The sequence below is a fragment of the Centroberyx affinis genome, unplaced genomic scaffold (genome assembly GCF_046629955.1).
Source record: "Centroberyx affinis isolate AG114_WGS23_722 - 3 ecotype Tasmania unplaced genomic scaffold, CSIRO-AGI_Caff_v1 ptg003392l_1, whole genome shotgun sequence".
In the NCBI taxonomy this organism is placed as follows: Eukaryota; Metazoa; Chordata; class Actinopteri; order Beryciformes; family Berycidae; genus Centroberyx; species Centroberyx affinis.
The window spans coordinates 15,041-33,466 of NW_027281377.1; the positions used below are offsets into that span (position 1 = coordinate 15,041).

Genomic DNA, 18,426 nt, shown 5'->3' on the forward strand with positions numbered 1-18,426 from the left:
CTTAGGTTTCACTTTCATATGTACTTTGATTTGTGTATATAAATTTTTCCAAGAATAAGAATGTTATTAACCACAAAGTCATCTTTTCTATTGTCCATGACTAGTCCATAAAGATTATTGAATGTTTATTTGTTGTATGATTGAGAGAGAGAGAGAGAGAGACCGAGCCAGGCCCAGTTATAGTGCCACTGCGCATGCGCAGCTCGGAAGCTGTCAGTGTCATAGCAACCATCTTCAGACATCAACATGGTGAGTGTTTGTGTCCGCTGTGTTAAGCAAATTTTCGTCTCTTTAGCTAATTTATTCAGTCAATACTTTAGCCACCGTACGAAAAATGTGTTGACTACATGTCTGACAGCTAAGTTGACGTTAAATGCGACGGTGATTTAGCTGTGAGCTAGCCTGAGCTAATTGGCTAACCTTAACGGTCACCTAGTTAGCGTTAAATAGCTAACGTCAACTGCAAGTTACTAACTAACGTTAATGTTGCTGTCGTTAACATAGTTAGATAACCTTCGTTTTCTCGTTCAGTCAGTCAGCCTTTTGTCCGTCTGCTGGGCTGTCTGGCGTGCGCGTGTGTGTTTGTTGTGTTTTCCCCCCTTAATAAATTAATTAGGGCATAATTTTTATTTTATTCTATTGGGAGAAATGCATTCATATGACTTAAGATACAGTTTAAATGGGCGTCAGGGTGACGTAGTGGTGCGCGAGACCGTCCCAGTACCTAAAGGTCACAGGTCCAATCCCCTGACAACAGCCAACACGTCCATTAACAACCACGGCTCCTGCCTATGTGGATTTAAGCAAGGCACTGAACTCCCTACCTAAAGCCACTGTGGATAAGATTGTCAGCCAAATGCTTAAAATGGAAGCTCTCAAAGCCTAGTGACTTCCAATAGTTGCAATAATGGAAAAAAAAAGTCATAAGTCAGCTTTTCCTGTCTAACAATCTCATGTAATGTGTCCAGGCTAAAGCAACTACCATCAAAGAAGCACTGGTCAAATGGGTAAGTGGCATGCAGACACAGCTGAAAGAATAGATAGAATGCAATACTGTGCAATATAATATAATAATTACATATTTGTCTTCATGTAAAAGGTGTGTTACTGTATGTTTTGGGAGCAGCAGGATTAAGAACGTGTATCACATCAAATTATCCACGATTTTCAGTTTCTTGAAATATAGTTTTCAGGCCTTTTATGTAGGTTATTTACTGATTGGCCCATGTGGTGACTGTATTATTTGGACAATCAACCAATACAGGACCACAAATGCCCAAAACAAAGGACTAGCAGGCATTTTGTCACATAACACACTTTTTCCACATTTGTAGAATTTGTTACTGATTGGCCCAAAGGGTTCAACAGGGACATGTTTAATCTTGCTGTGTGTGTGTGTGTGTGTGTGTGTGTGTGTGTGTGTGTGTGTGTGTGTGTGTGTGTGCAGGAGGAGAAGACAGGGGAGAAGGTGGGCGAGGCCACAGCCATAAAGCTGTACGGTCAGATTCCTCCCATAGAGAAGATGGACGCCTCTCTCTCCACCCTCACCAGCTGCGAGTGAGTCCTGTAATAAGCTAGAATTGATTAATGAATACAGATGAAGACATGGGCCTGTTTCTGTTTAGTAATATTCACGGTATTATATTATTATTACGTAAGTTTAATGTTATATCTTTGTACTTTACCTTTCATCAGAGGTCACATGACTTGGACTTGAGTCAGACTTGAGTCACAGTTTTAATAGCTTGAGACTTGACTTGATGCATGAAGAGAAGACTTAAGACTTGACTTGACTTGGGTTCTGGTGACTTCGGACTTGACTTGACTTGGGTTCTGGTGACTTGGGACTTGACTCTGACTTGTACTCTGATGACTTGAAAAGGTTTCTAAAGTCTTGACTTGAGATCTTGTGTTTGTGTAAATGACTTTGAGATTGAAAGTGATGAGATTTGTTCCAGCAGACGACTGAATTTAAATTCTGTTTTCTGAATTTGTATGGAATGATTGAATTTACTGAAGCTGAAACTGATTATAGAAATCAAACTCATGATGCTCTTACCAAGTTTGTATCCTATTAAAACCATATTGCATTGAAATTAATTAGTTAGTTTTCTATAAGATATTAAATTGATACTGGACTCTTGATTGGTTCTGACCTGACTTTGTTTCTTTGTTTTTTGGGGACCAGATCAGTGTGTTGTTCTTCTGTGTGATTGTACTGTCTCCTCCACAGGAGACTGTCTCTGTCCACAAACTGCATTGAGAAAATAGCCAACCTCAACGCCCTGAGTGAGTACTTACTGCATACACACACATACACACACACACGCACACACACACACACACACACACACACACATAAAACAGTAATCGTGGTTTGGTAATGTCATGATTTGTCCTTCCAGAGAACTTGAAGATATTATCAGTGGGGAGAAACAACATCAAAAACCTCAATGGGCTGGTGAGTTAGATACTAAACAGTCATATTACTTCTAGTTTGATTTCAGTGTCAAGCACTACACAAGACCAGCCTATATAGGTTTACAAGACATATCCATACATCACATTGAAAAATGTGTGTACCAAAAACATATTCCTAAACCCACTCAGGTATCACACAAAGTTGACATTATTTTGCGCGGTTTACCGTATATAATCCACATTTTCTGAAGCATAGCTGAAGTCTTTCTAGTCTTTCTTTCTTGTTGGCTCTTTCTTTCTTTCTTTCTTTCTTTCTTTCTTTCTTTCTCAACACTTTTTTTTTCAGTTTTTCCAACTTATGAAAGTGGTTGCACATGCTAAACACATATCTGTAATGTTTTATTTTATTTTTGTGCATCAAATGTGCGTGCGTGTGTGTGTGTGTGTGTGTAGGAGGCAGTAGGGGACACATTAGAAGAGCTGTGGATCTCTTATAACCTGATAGAGAAACTGAAGGGAATCCAAGTCATGAAGAAACTGAAAGTCCTCTACATGTCCAACAACCTAGTCAAAGAATGGGGTGAGACTATTTTACTCTATTCTATTGGCTAATATTTTGTCATGGTGCGCTCTATTACTTTCTTATTATAGTATACCACTAGTATAGTATGGCTGATGGCTATAGTTTATGGTTCTTTTCAGATTACAGGGTTTGTTAATATAGTATAACTTGTGAATTGCAGCTGATTCAGTAAAACTAGTGGAGCTCTTCTAGTTAAGGACAGATAAATAGGTCAGGCTATTAAAACTCATTCAGGAGCCCGAAGAAAGGAAAACAATGTACTAGAACTCATTCAGATGGATTATTTGGTCCAAAGAAATGATACAATACAATACTAAGCATGTTAGTACCAAACTGAATACTGCTCTAGTTACTCTACATTACATTATACATTATGCTTTGGTATGATTACCATAAACAAATGAGATCATGGTCGCATGAGACAGTTGGTGGCCTCTATCTCACACCAATGGTATCAAAATGAAGACCACATTTCCCATAAGCTCCCTTGATTCCTGTCTCCCCTCCCCCTCTGTGTAGAAGATAAACATGTTGAAAGTGATTTTTCCATCAGCCTTTCACTCCTTACTCTTCCTGTGTTGTGCCATAAAGCAATCCATCAGATTTCCCTCCAAATCCGGCCCAATGATAGATGATGATGATGATGATGATGATGATGATGATGATGATGATGCGGTAGAGGCTGCCAATCTTCTCGGCAGTGGACTCGTTTGTTTACAGTAATTATGCTGGTACTAATATAGCACCGTTTAATATTGTTAATTATGTATTTTCTATATTGTGCAGCTGAATTTGTGAAGCTATCTGACCTGCCGTGCCTGGTGGACCTGGTGTTTGTGGGAAACCCTCTGGAGGAGAAGTATTCAGCTGAAGGAACCTGGATGGACGAAGCCTCTAAGAGACTACCTAAACTGAAGAAACTAGACGGTGACTAACGGTGTTTGAGTAACGAGTGAATGACTCGCAGCTCTGTTAGCCAGGCAAATATAGTGCACTTAATCATAATAATATGTATGTAGATATGATTGGTGATCTCTGTGTGTTTCTGTTGCATCCAGGAACCCCAGTCATCAAACAGGAAGAGGACGAGGGAGAAGGAGAGAGCTGAGGAACATGCCCGTCTTCCCCAGCTCTCCTCTCTTGTTTTTTTTTTTTTTAATTCCCGGCATTTTCTCATGGTGTTTTTCTTTTTTTTATATATCTGAAATGATTTTTACAGGAGAATCACACTTTGTCGTAGGTTGACAAGCACAAAATAATCAACAGATACATGTAGCATGCATGTTTGACAGTCGGTTAAACCGGTAGAAATACTATCCTTTGGCCTCATGGGTTTGAAACCAGAGAGGAATTTATGACTAGAGGAAGCACCTTGTGAGCGTGAAAAGAGGAAAAAAGCACAGTTCCTAATGCTATTTACAGCTTTATTTGGATCTTTTTGTGACTGTCAAACTATGAAGGAGAATGAAGGTAACACCAGTCATACCTGTTGAAGTGAAAAAGGAGATGGAGAGCGCAGCATCCTCACAGCCAGTTTTGGGTGTACTCCTCTTTAAATGAAATCTGGGTCGGTTACAGGTTACTATCAATTACCAGGTAGTGATTATTGGAATCTAAAACTAGTCAGACTTGGTGTTTATGACTCCATGTTCTCCCAGGTAGAACTAAAGCACAATAGGTAAACAGGTAACTCTGTCCAACATGCTGAAGATTAGCTGGTTCATTCTGCATTCAAGTCATATGGGAATAACCATTGGGATGACTTGGAAGTGTTTGCGTGTTTGAACTCTTTTGAAGCCGTCAAGATGCCATGAGTGAAGTTTTCTGTAGACTTAAGTTACTCCTGATCAGCTTTACACACTTGCTGAGTGATACAGTTGAGGTCATGTTTTACAGCAAACCAAACATTTCAGTGTCAGCCACAAATGAAAAAGTATAGCTGTGTCCTGCCATGGTACTTTAACAGTCGCGATAGCAATATTCTACAAGAATGTCCTAGTTGTCAGAATTCAGGAAGTCACATTTACCACCTGAAAGCTGAGGTGACCGACATTTTCAAGTAGGAACCGTGTATCTCGTGTCTTTCCCACGCGATGTGAAGGCAGCATTAGGGTCAGCATCATGGACAGGACTGAGGAGCCAAGATGGCTGCCATCGAAAACAAGCAATGACCAAACTATCTATCCACATCTCTGTTTGTAACTGAGTTGGTTGAGATGTTTCTCACTATATTGTACTGATGCCATGTTGTGCTGTTTTAAACTTATTTATATTCAGATCTAACATTAATATGGATTGTATGGAGGTCTACTACTTTTTCCTATATCCAAGGGCAGCGACTGTTTTAGTCTGCAGTATGTCTGTTTGAGGTTCATTTTGGAACCCAACTTTGTAGAATAGCTTGTGTTCCCGTTCTTGAAGATTTGATACCAAGATTAATGCGTAATGTAGCATGTCTTAATCATTCGCCAACATTTGTGTAAAATGATTCTGATGTTTTAAATTATTTTTAGGCATGTTTGTACATATGAATGTGAGATGTTTATGGTTCTTAAATGTATTTGATATAAATGCTATTGAAGTAACATTGTGTTTTCTCAGTTGTCTAGTATATTGAACCATAATAGTAATATTATTGTTTTTTATATATATATATGTAAATATATAGTAGTATTGGTTATAGTTATAATAATTTAATAATGACACGAATGGATAGTATTTCATGTGTTTTATCCCAATTTGGAAAGGTCATTTGAGGTCACTTGTCACTTGCTCATTTTTTTCTTTATAAAGTTAGCCTCTAGTGACATCTGCTGGTGATATTTTTCAGTAACTCGGTTAAAACAGCCTAGAAAATGTTTTACATTACAAAAAGATATGTTCCAAGTTAAACAATTCATTCAATCACCAGAGAACATGTGATTAAAATGCATATCTTTTTAGAATAATCTTTTAGAGCCTGAGAGTAGCGAAATTTTATGTTTTCCAAAGAAAAGCAAGTGCCCTTTCAGAATCAGACTTCTAATTGGTCGACTTAGCTGTCCATCACAAATTTCCTCCAATAGTAGCAGAGTGTAGCACTGCTTTTTTTATTCGCTTCCTTGGCAACGGCCCCCTACCCGGAAGTTGTTGTCTTCGCCGCGAACTATCAAATGTTCAATCAGGAACTCACAAAGCCGTTAAAGTGATGTAATGTGGAGTTATATAACGTATTTCAAATTATTTACATGGCTAATTATGGTTGCTAACTAGCTCGCTTGAGTATGATATGCGTGTAGTCTGCAGTAGCTGTGATGCAGCGCGGTAAAGCGGCTGTCTCTGTCGGAGTGAAGCAGGTGATAGCAGCTCTGTGCAGACTGCTAGCGGCTACCGGCCTGAACTCTGTCCCCGCACCAGAGGCCTTCAGACGGGCTAAATTCAATGGCGGACCCGAGGTGGTATGTTCTCTAAACTCATGTCTGTTTGGGCTGGCGAAGGGAATATCTAACTACACCACTGTCCCCAATACGTGCTCTACCAAACTAATGTCACCTTTCAGTGTTGACATGTAAAATACCCCATAAACTTTTTCTGAATAACTAGAAACCACTCTTTTAATACGGCATGCATCCAATCCACCAAGCAGCACGTATTTCGTTAAAAGGTAAACTTTCTAATCTTGTCCCCTGTTCTTCCCCAAATCTTCTTCCACCAAGTTGAAATTGTATTGACATAAGTGCATTCTTGGTGGATTGGATGTATCCTGTAGTGAAGAGCGGCTCTTAATGATGATTTATTAAAGGTCTCGAGTAATATTTTATAAAATATATAGTCTACTTTTGCTGATAAACTAGGTAGACTGTCTTTAGTATGGGTTTTAATGGAGAGTTTTAGTGTTACTTGATTATATAGATGCTGTTTCCATCCTTACAAGAATACAGTTTTGGGTGAATCACTCAATCCTTGTATTTTTTTTTGTTTTTTAAGGTTTTCTGCGCATGAAAATGTTCAAATTTGAATATACAGTATTTCGGTTACTGGCGCCTTCAATACAAAAATACTGGTAGGCTATCTGCCTTCAAAAACCCATGCTGGTAGAATCTGTGTGCATGTGTGTATGTGTTTGCGTACCTGTAGGTACTTTGCGTGTGTATCACTGTAAGCTGTCCTCTGCTGGGAGGTAGGGATGGGGCGATATATCGAAATTCAATATATCGCGATACAAAAATGTGACAATACGTATGTCTTAGCACGATGGAGGAGATGCAGAAAAGAAAAAGACAAAGAGGCAAGAAGAAAAAAGGCTGGCAGGTCCAGCAGTACACAGAGCAGCAGGATGCCCAGGTATGGCCTTCCCACAGAACAGCATGGCGGAGAGCCTAGCTACCTCCTCTCCCTGAGGAGAGAGAGACTGGGTTCCTGGACCAGCTCCAAGACAACAAGAGACAGGAGGAGGAATGGAGCAGGCAGAAGACTATGGAGGAGGAAGCATCTCAGACCCAGGCCCAGAGAGAAGCCTGGGTCAGGAACAGACTGAGACCCAGAAGAAATGCAGCAGCGAGAAATATCACAAGATAATGGAGCAAGAAGCACCTCTCAAGCGGGCTCTGGGCCTGGACTCCCTGATCCAGACCCAGGAACAGACCCAGGCCCAGGAAGAGGGCTGGGTCCGTGCCTGGGCCCAGGAACAGACCGAGGCCCAGAAGAAATGCAGCAGCGAGAAATATGAGAAGATAATGGAGAAAGAAGCATCTCTCAAGCGGGCTCTGGGCCTGGACGTCCTGATCCAGACCAAGGCCCAGGAAGAGACCATCAAGACCGATGCCTCTGAGCTGGATAAGAAGCCTGTTGGCTAGCAGACCCAGGCTGCAGAGAATGCTCTGTCAGAGCTCCAGCTGCAGGAAACCCAAAAGGTTGCAGAGCAGCAGGCCAGCACGATCCAGGCCCTGGAGGAGAAGAACAAGGCTCTTCAGTGTAAAATAGAGGAGCTAAAAGTGGAGCTCCACAGGGAGAGGAACCTCACCACTCAGGCTGCAGAGAAAGAAAAATAAGGAGGAAAAGATGGAGTCCACCTCCAACTAGGACTCCGACAAATCTCCAATTCTTGAAGTGAAGAACCTGAGCACCATGACAACTGTGCTCACACACACACCTTGCATTATGCATCCTCAATAAAAAGCAATGATATCTAAAATAATCTACTGCCTGTATAGTTTTAATTCTGCAGAGAATGGCAAGTTCCACTAGAGTCAACTGTGTATGTGTAACTAAACTACCAATTGTTTTTGTACTTTTTCAAACTCAGAAATGTGAGTGGAGCTACTATGGTTCCAGTTGACATTTTACTCAAAAATACTTTACTCATATAATGCAGCTCTAAAAGAAGTCTCAACATATTGCTGAAGTTTGATATATGAATATATTGCAAAGTTTGGTATATTAACTTTGCAATAGGCTGGATGTGAGAAACAAAAAAGAAATGCCTTATAGAAAGATAGATTGAATGATATAGATTGTCATCAGCGCTGCCCAGACAACGGACAGCTCTCATTGAAAATAAATTGAAATAACGGAGACGGACAGACACAACGGATCAGTGTGGCTGTGGCCTAACAGTTAGCAATTTTTAAAATTCAAACTATGTCTTTGTGAGCTGTATTTAAAGGTTTTTAGCTTACAATTGGAGCCAATGACTTCCGGAGTAGAGCAAACGCATTGTTGATTTTGTTATTTTCATAGGACTTGTTGATGATAAGAAATGTATTTAAAAACACCAGCGTTATCCTTTAATGGTAGAGCTCTTATTAAATAGATGCTTGTGTTGTTATCTTGCATAATGACATACAGTCATGTGTCTGCATTCTGTTTTTCAGGAGGATCAGTTTTGGAAGCTGCTAGCTAACATCCTTCAGACGGCTACTGTTGTTTCCTCTGGAGCCGATCCACAGCTAACAGCAGGTAGGCAACGTCTTCTATTATATTTCAATTTCAGTTTAGTTTTAGTTGGTTTTCAGTGTGGCTTTGGAAGGTTTCGTTTATTATTCGCTTTTGTACAAATGTTTTTATTTATTTAGTTTCAGTTTCAGTATTTTTGGTAGGCGTGGTATTTTTTAAAGGTATAATGATACAAGTTCAGAACAGGTATTTTGAATAAGTTTGCCACGTGTTTTATATACAGTACTACAAACAGTAAATTATAAATTCTTTTTTTCAAATTTATTTCCAGGACAGCTTCAAAATTCTCAACTGAAAATGCATTGTCTTTTTTTTTATCCTGCACATAAACAAACAAGATGAAAGCTAAAATCATTTCATGTATATTTTGTATTTTTGTATTTTTTTTATTTTGTATGTTTTACAAGTACACAAAATAGTTTTAGTTCAGTTTAGTTTTTTTTTAAGTTTTTGGTCTAGTTTTTATATTTATTTTGGTTTACAGGGGTTGGGAGAGGCACTAATCCATGTTGACCTGCTGAGTGTCTCTCTCTCTCTCTCTCTCAGACCGGCTACCACGCTGCCTGGATGTATGGGAGCGAGGGAGGAGAAGGAGGCGAGGAGGAGGAAGAGGAGGAGGGGGGGAGGTTCTCCAGCAGAGATCTTCTCCTGGCGCTGGGCTGGCTGCTAGCTTCAGGAACACTGGAGACACTGCTGACTCAGCGAGCCCAGCAGCTGGACAAAACACTACTGACACTCACACTGGTAGGCACCATTCACACCATGCTGCCGTATATTGGCTAATAAGGACAGGACAATATGCTTATCTCATGATAGGATTTGATATGTGATATGCGGCTCATGATTCAATGCAACCACGATTTTTGTATTGCAATATAATGAATTTCAGTATATCGTCCCATCCCTATTGGCTAATAATCGCAGCTAAATTCTTGTATCTCCCGCTTCTCTGTCTCTCAGGCGAATCCTCAGGTTTCCCATGAGGCCCAGTTAGACCCCGCCTCCCTGAGGAGACTCCAGTGGCTGATTGGCTGTCTGAGGTTCCAGGGGCGGAGCCTGCTGTCCACGCAGGAGGAGCGAGCGCGGCTGCTTCACGCGGTGAGGAAAGACAGAATTTCACGAAACGTTTATTCCCTCTTCCGGGTAAACCCCTTCGGCTACAGTCACAACCTGTGTTTCTGTCCGAGTCCTTTTATGCAAGTTGTGAATAGAAATAGAAACAGCAACTTTTGATAAAATGTCCTTTGTTGAAATAGTGATTGAGATAAATTATAAGTATCACCAAGAATTCTGTTTTCTTCCCAGGTCCTTTCTGCCAGCCTCCCCTCTTCCTCATCCTCCTCTTCCTCCTCGAATCCAAGCTCCACAGCACTGAGGGAGGTAAGTGTGTGTGTGTGTGTGTGTGTGTGCGCACGCGTGTGTGTGTGTCACTGTCATATTAAGCTTGGCTTTTGTGCATCTGAAAAAAGCCGTTTTAAAGCCAAATTACTAATTACTAATAGTCTGCCTATGGCTCAGAATTTTCCAACTGTTTCCAATTGAGTGTTGAACATTTCTTTTCTTGGATTTTGGCCACAAAATCATTTTGGTAAATGCCAACAAAATAACATTTCAGTTTATAATGTTTTATATTGTTAAATTGACCACATTATTACCAAGCTATCGATATTCATGGTTTCCTAAATTGGTATTGTGGCCAAAGAAATTGCCATGTCTGGTTTGGTAACATTAATTTATTGTATGGCAAGAATTCTCCATGCAACATTAAAACATTAAATTAAATTACATTCTTGTTTTTGTTCCTCTAAAAATTATTCTTTTTCATTTTAGTTTTTTGTTCAACTGGTTACAAGCCTGCGTTCTACCTATTGTTTTTGGATTATTACTTATTCTCGTAATTAGTATTCAATGTGATAAAATTAAATCAGTGGGTACATCTGCTTCATACTATGTTCACCCAATATGCTGTGGAACATTGTGACTGGTGTGTGTGTGTGTGTTCCAGGAGTGTGTGCGTATGAGGGATTTCTGTGAACTCCTCAAAGCCTATATGAACTGGAAAGAGGTGGAGAGCCTCTTCTGGGTCTGGATGGTGAGTTAGACACAACCTGGACGCAATACACACAAATACACACATTTTATTACACGGAACAATAAAGTGAGGATTTTTATTTTCCCATTTTATCCCCTGCTATTTCATTTGATTAACTATCCGAGGAAGCCTAGGGGGAAACACAATACAGTGGAACTCAATTCAATGCAACACAGTGCAATATAGTACAATACAATTAACCACACATGACAGCTCTCTCCATATTGATAACACGTTGTGTTTGTGTATGTGTGTGTGTGTGTGTGTGTGTGTGTGTGTGTGTAGGACAGCGTGGTGGACTGCCATCTGACAGATCCTGTCGGCGTGACGCCCAGACACGCGGCCAATAGGAGCGTGGCAGTTTGTCGCCATGGAAATCGAGGGTTAGAGAGATTGGGTGACGTGTTGTTGAAACTGCCCACAGCACAGGTACACACACACACACACACACACACACACACACACACACGCACATGTCCACACAGGTTCCTTCATAATGCTTTAGCTGATGAAAAGTATGAAAATATATGGATGCTTGTTGTGCATTATAGCAGCAGAGAGTGAATGGAAAATATGTACGATGTGAATAATGTACAAAAAATATGACACATACTATACAGTATGAAAATAAATGAAAAATGTAAAAATACCGAGGTATGTGCAATATTTTAACTTTTTATTTTCCAGCAACACCCTGCTGCTGCCTCCAAAATATAGCAGAAATGAGAAAACATAAATAAATGGGTTTTCATTGAACTTGGAAGCCCCTTTCATTTTCTGTCTTAGAAAGGACAGAGAAGAAGAGAGGATGCTGTAGAGAGAGGAGGAGGAGGAGGAGGAGGAGGAGGAGGAGGAGGAGGAGGAGGAGAGGGGTTGCGTCTGCTTTCTTCTCTCCCCTCCCTCCCCTCCCTCCCGCACGCCTACCGAGCCAGGCTCCGGGGCTCCGGGCCCGCCCGCCACGTCGGTCGCCCGGCAGAGGAGCTCCGCGGCGGGGCAGGGACTCCGGGCGAGCTCCGGGCTTCACAGGCCTCGCAGCCGCTCCTCCAGGCGGAGGCCCGGCTGCTAGAGGGGCGGGCCAGACACAGACTGGCCAATAGGACGCAGCTACAGGAGGTGATTGGCAGGCGGGAGGAACTGGTGTTGATACCACCGTAAAAATTGTTTTTTTTCCTACGAAGAAATTATGCAAGAAATAGTCAAAGGAAACACATCTGGTGAATGAATAATGACTTAGACTTGGTGTGATTGGCCCAGTAAATGCTCTCAATCAGTCTCATTGAGCAACAGTACAGAACATATAAGTCTCTATCATGGTTGTACGGTCATTAGTTGCTGCATTAAAATATTGCCACATGCATTTGTTTTTGTCTTCAAACAGCATGGGATATTATTTCAACATTCGCTGACACCACAGAGCAACAACAACTCGCTTCAAAGACTTTTATTTCTTTGATCGATGCTTTCGGATGTTTCGGGAAGCTTCAACCCAGCTGATGGAAACGCACCTAATTTACATTTTTTTTTTTTTTTTTTTTTGCGACATTTCAAAAGTTTGCTTAAAATTCACTTGATGTTCGGAAGGAAACGTTTCTTAGAATTTGACATACACTCGGAAAATAAGTTTTCTGCAACTTTCATAATCTGCCGCAACTCAAAACGCAGATCTGTCTCCAGGGTTCACAAACAACACCAATGTAGAACTTAACATGTTAGGCACCTATTTGTGCACAGAGTGACTTACAGTGAGTGTAACAGTAGAATCAGATTTAATCCCTATATCGGCAACATTATAAGCAACCGATATTAAGGGGGTCTGGGGTCAAAGCCACTGTGCCTTGAGGAGAGATGGAAGAAATATCCCCGTATCCCTCAATGTTAAGTGTTAATGTGTGATCAAGAAGTGTTAGGTATGAACCAGGGAGAAAAGATTTTATTTTATGAAAGATTACAAAAAAAAAAACGCATCAATGATATATTTTTCCTCTTCTCTAACTTTTTAACTCTTTTGTGAAGTTGTCTACTATTGTTTAAAGACCCAACCTGTATTAGCAGTATAACCCCCCCCCCCCCCTTTTTTTTAAACATTGTTCTTCCACTACTGACTTTGCTCACATTTTAGTTTATAGTACTGAAGACAACTGTTTTTTTTTTTTACCTCTAAAATGTTTTTGAGTTTTACATGAAAGCTAAATATGACTAGCCTTATGCATATTTTGAAGCTGTAAAAAGTTTAGCATTTTTTTAAAACTCTGAGACTTGACTTGAGTTATGATGGGTGATCGGTTTAGAAACTTTCACAGAGTTGATTATGCTCTTTTCTCAATTTCTGATGAGTCTAAACAGCTATTTCTACAAATCAAAAACAGTACTAGCTCAGTTGTCTGTCAGCCAGTTAATATTTTATCAAGACAAAACACAAGCTACAGTGATACAAACATCTTTTGCAACTTTATTTATACATCAACTTCAAATTCTTTTCAACTTTATACATCAATTTAGTATCAACAAATTCATTTCAGCTTTATAGCATATTCGACACAAATAATCCAATTTCTGTGTGATTCACCTTGAACAAAAATCAGTGTTTTTGTCTGTGTCTCTCATGTTCGGTTGACCAAAAGGACACTCTACCAAAAAACCTGGTGTCTTCCTTTTAAGAAGCTTATTTGCCAGTTTAGTAGCGAAGTGAGTGGATTGATTTTAAAAAGGTTATAAAGACTGTACACGGCGTTCTCACTAAGAATGAACCACCAGTAGTTTCTGCATGTAGGAGTTGAGCCACTTCTGTCTCTCCATGGCGGTGAGGAGTTTGCTCTTCTCTCTGAAGGCGGCGTCGTCGGCCACCACCATGTTCCTCTTCATCAACCCGGCTCCCCGAGACGCCCACTCACCAGGCCACACCTTCTCCACACTGGGAAGACACAAACCCAGGCCTAGAAATCACTCGGGTCTAGACAATGACTATAAAACAATCCGGATTCCTTGAAAGCAATGTGGGAGGAACTTGGGTGACTGTGGGACCGTCGCTGTGATATATCCTCGGTGAAGACTTTTGGTGACTTTCACTTGAAGTGACAGAATATGTGGTCTAACAGGCTGAGAAAATTCATGATGTGTGAAACCCTTTAAAAACCCATTGTATAATTACAAAAATATATGGTTATCATAAAAATTAAGCTTTTCCTCATTCCTGAAAAGTTAACATTTTTGGAGTTAAAAGGTTTTCACCCACCAGCAGCGATATATTAATAATTAACTATCTTTTTATGGCCTTTTTTTTTTTAAACTTTGCAAAGTTTAGTGTTTCAGCAATCAAATGAACGCAAACACCAAATTCATAAAACAACTAAAACCAAGAAGACACCACAAGATAAAAAATAACAATAGAAAGTAACAATATAATGGTAAAAATAATATGATGATACTGAATTAGCTAGCCCAAGCTCCTCAGGCAGGTTGTCCGGATTGCTAGGAGTAGAAAACAACGAGGGGAGAGACTACTAGGAGCAGAAAACAAGGAGGGGTCAGACTGCTAGGAGTCAGAAATTAAGGACGAGAGACTGCTCGGAGTAGAAAACAAGGAAGAGTCAGACTGCTAGGAATAGACGACAAGGAGGGGACAGACTGCTAGGAGATGGGGTCAGACTGGCAGGAGTAGAAAACAAGGATGACGGACTGCTAGGAATAGAAAACAAGGAGGGGACAGACTGCTAGGAGTAGAAAACAAGGAAGATGGACTGCTAGGAATAGAAAACAAGGAGGGGACAGACTGCTAGGAGTAGAAAACAAGGAGGGGGCAGACTGCTAGGAGTAGAAAACAAGGAAGATGGACTGCTAGGAATAGAAAACAAGGAGGGGACAGACTGCTAGGAGTAGAAAACAAGGAAGACGGACTGCTAGGAATAGAAAACAAGGAGGGGACAGACTGCCAGGAGTAGAAAACAAGGAGGGGTCAGACTGCCAGGAGTAGAAAACAAGGAGTGCAAACAAGGAATTTTCAGTGACAGACATGTTAGTACATGTTACACACTTATGTAAATTAAATTCATGCGGCCAAATAATGGCCCCATGAATTTTAACATCCATTTTGCATCCCTCCTGGTAAACATGTTTGATTTGATTAGGGATTCACAATGGCGTGAGTAAACCCTTTTACCCTCTCTCTGTAGTTACCTTGTCTCAGCCTCCTCTGGGGCCGACAGCCATGCCTCCCGCATCAGTCCCGCCTTGCTATTGGCTGCCGCTCCAAGGCTTGGCAAGGCTGACATCATTTGGATGCTCCAGTCACGGAGAGAGATGGAGGGGAAGAGGACTTCCCAGTCATCCTGTTTGGGTCCCTCTGAACCATCAGGGCCTCTGGAATACGATATGAGGAAAGTGAAATGATCTCTTGGGAAATTAAGTTGTTGCAGCAGCAAGAAAGGAAAGCAAAGAAAAAAACAATATGAAAAAGAATATGGCAAAGGTGAGGCATTTGAAGATAACGCAACTCACAGTTACGACACTAGCATATATTAAGTAGAAATATATGAATAAAAAGTATAGCATACTAAGAAGAAAATGAAAAATTACAGAAAATATATGCAATATATAACAAATGAGAAAATCATGAAGAGAACAAATAGGTGAATTTATCGCATATACATATATTAACAGGTCTATAGGCCATACATAGAAAGTGGCTAGATGGGCAGTTGTGCATTGTAAAACCAAAGATCAAAGAGATAGGAAGAAAGGTTAGTCAGACAGACAGTCAGTCAGTCAGTCAGTCAGTCAGACAGACAGACAGTTAGCTGCTACCTGTGTAGCAGGGCAGTGGAGGGAAGCCAGTCAGTCAGTTTGTTTATTGGCTCAATACTCAGGTCATTTCTTGAAGGATAATTCCATCCACAGTGAATGTTCAGCTCAGCATGCCCTCTCTCCCTTCTAAAAAATCCAGTGGATTTTTACATGCTATTATCAGTGAAGCAGTTGTCATCTAACCCAACGTTTCTCAACTCCTAGTCACTTTGATTCAACTCCAATATCAAAACCAAATTTGATAGATAGGAGATATGTGCGCCTTCAAAATTTATGCCACCAATGAAAGCATTAAAAACAGTTTTGTGAATTCAAAAAAAAACTGAAATTAATACGAGATAGTGAGTTGCTACCTGAGGGGTAGTCGAGGTCGAGGGAAGCCAGAGGTCACCGGAGTCATACCCAGAATGCAAAGCAGCAGGAAGGAAGCACGAGGAAACGCGGGCAGCTCGGACATCCTGAAAACACAAAGACGCCACCCTGGTTTGTTTAAACTCTGTGTTGGAACTCAGAAATGGACATGATGATTTTATTTCTCAAGAGCAACTTGCGACAAAGCTAGATTCTTTTCCAGACCATGGGGAACAATGTTAATGCGTTGACTCCCAAAAGCATTTGGCAATAAATTGGTATGGATGCACGTACATTGGTGCCAATTGTGTGTATAATCCAAAGAGGTCTGATGATCAAAAGCTGGACCTGCCAGAATGAAATACAATGGGGATGGACAACAGTTTATCTATCTATCACCTTAAAATGCTCAACAACACACAGAATAACATTATTTTGATTGAGAAACCGGCCAGAATGTTCGTACATCACTTAGCAACATCGGTGCCAGGTGCAGGTGCAGTCTTTTTTGTTTTAGTACATTATATACAGGTTCATCAACTGGAATAAAACCTTTGTGAAGCAAAGTGTTGCCGAAACATCTATCCTTGGGAAAAAAACAGAGAGAAAAATGCCAAAGGACAGGCAAAGGGAGTACAACAGCAAAATCCCAAAGCAGTCTCTGAAAAACTCTCTTCAAGACTTTTGATTTTCAAAGATGGAATCAAATTAAAAGTAAATAATAATAATAAATTGAACTAAAATAAGTAACGGAAACTTTATACCACACTTTATCTTTATTCCGATTTCCCAGTTTCTTTTAGAATATTTAAAAAAAAATTTCAGTGTGTAAAAAAAACAAACTGTCAGCAGCTAACATTTCCATGCTGGCAAATGAGGAAATGAGAATTATTATGAGAGAAAAAACAACAATTTTGAAGATGGGATCACACCGTTGTTTGATTTCTTACCTGGTCATCAGGTGGATATGACAAGAGTTGGTAGCAGTAAGCAGCCTCTTTAGGTTCAGTGTCAAAGGTCAAAGGTCAGCCTTCACGCAAGCAGAGAGGATGGAAGCTAACCACAGCGTCGGGACTGAACCCTCTACTTAATCCCAGCTACCGTCTGTTTCTGCTTTTCTCTTATACATCTGCTAATTATTTCTACCACTGTCTCTTCGAAACAAAAAGAAGTTGTTTGGATAAAAACCGTTAGATCTCCACTTATGTTTTTTCGTGTTCGGATTGCTCGTTGCTAGCGTTAGCAGCTCTGCGCGGGTCGACAGTTGTTGAAAATCAACAGCCTCTTGTCATACATACTTATATACCCTTGGCTGGCCTTTGCTGGCTTTAAACGCCCCCTACTCACACACACACACACATACACACACACACACACACCCCACACCAGATCAAACTAACTTTGAGTTTTCTGTGCAAGGCTGTGCGACACTACAGAGCACAACGCTAGCGGAAGTGCTGTTAGCTTGTTAGTGTCCCATTTCAAACACACTTAGTCATGCTGCTGTTGTGGAGAGCCAAGGATCATTATATTATTGCTTTGTGTGTGTGTGTGTGTGTGTGTGTGTGTGTACATACACACTCTGTGGCAGATTAAACTAACATATGGTGTTTCTCTCGTCACCGTGGCTGCCTCACTTTTATTCCTAAGTGCTCAACAGCATGCAGACAATATACAATATATATGTTAGGGATGTCCCAATCCAAAAGATCAGAATCAGGGGCCGATAAAGCCATTTTTCATTGATCGTTATCGGACAGGAGAATACGCCCGGTCCAATTCCGATCAATTGATTTGCCATCTTCTATCCAATTTATGTAAACTGTCGTAAAACTTAGGTGCTGCAAATAGACACTCTCCATTGGTGCACGTGTGGTACATATTTACAAATGAACAAAGCTCGAGTGCTGAAATGTCGCCCGTGTGGAGGTACTTCAAGTTGGAAACCGAAAGCAGCCCAGCAGCGATCTACAATGTTTGCAACAACAGTATTTCAAGAGGCGGTAGCAACAGAGCATCGTACAACACAACAAATCTAATATGACACTTAAAGAAACACCATGTTAAAGAAAACGGCAAGTTCTCGCAGGTGACCAGTCCGGCTAATGCACCGAAGTAGGCTTTCGCCATCTTATTGAATATCTGGAGCCACGTTATGTCCTACCCTCTTGACATTACATTGCAAATTCTTTACCAGAAGTTTTCAGCAAGGTTCGTGACTACCTAGCAGGTTGCTTAACAGATA

The 18,426-nt window shown here is 40.6% G+C and overlaps 3 protein-coding genes across 3 annotated transcripts; 2 read left to right on the top strand and 1 right to left on the bottom strand.

Moving 5' to 3' along the window:
* Positions 1-235: 235 nt before the first annotated feature.
* Positions 236-5,515, top strand: dnal1 (dynein, axonemal, light chain 1). The gene is made up of 8 exons (XM_071539095.1): positions 236-249; positions 969-1,007; positions 1,448-1,557; positions 2,234-2,289; positions 2,406-2,461; positions 2,875-3,001; positions 3,791-3,931; positions 4,063-5,515. The coding sequence occupies exons 1-8, from the start codon at positions 247-249 to the stop codon at positions 4,110-4,112; spliced, it is 582 nt and encodes a 193-aa protein (XP_071395196.1). The 5' UTR covers positions 236-246; the 3' UTR covers positions 4,113-5,515.
* Positions 5,516-6,138: 623 nt separating this feature from the next.
* tedc1 (tubulin epsilon and delta complex 1) lies at positions 6,139-12,185 on the top strand. Its single transcript, XM_071539092.1, has 9 exons — positions 6,139-6,441; positions 8,857-8,941; positions 9,485-9,515; positions 9,547-9,682; positions 9,899-10,036; positions 10,244-10,332; positions 10,961-11,030; positions 11,316-11,459; positions 11,817-12,185. Exons 1-9 carry the CDS (start codon positions 6,298-6,300, stop codon positions 12,183-12,185), a joined length of 1,206 nt encoding a protein of 401 aa, XP_071395193.1. The 5' UTR covers positions 6,139-6,297.
* A 1,581-nt stretch (positions 12,186-13,766) lies between these two features.
* Positions 13,767-16,287, bottom strand: pth2 (parathyroid hormone 2). The gene is made up of 3 exons (XM_071539087.1): positions 16,184-16,287; positions 15,204-15,386; positions 13,767-13,941 (listed from the first exon to the last, which is right to left on the bottom strand). Exons 1-3 carry the CDS (start codon positions 16,285-16,287, stop codon positions 13,767-13,769), a joined length of 462 nt encoding a protein of 153 aa, XP_071395188.1.
* Positions 16,288-18,426: the final 2,139 nt, after the last annotated feature.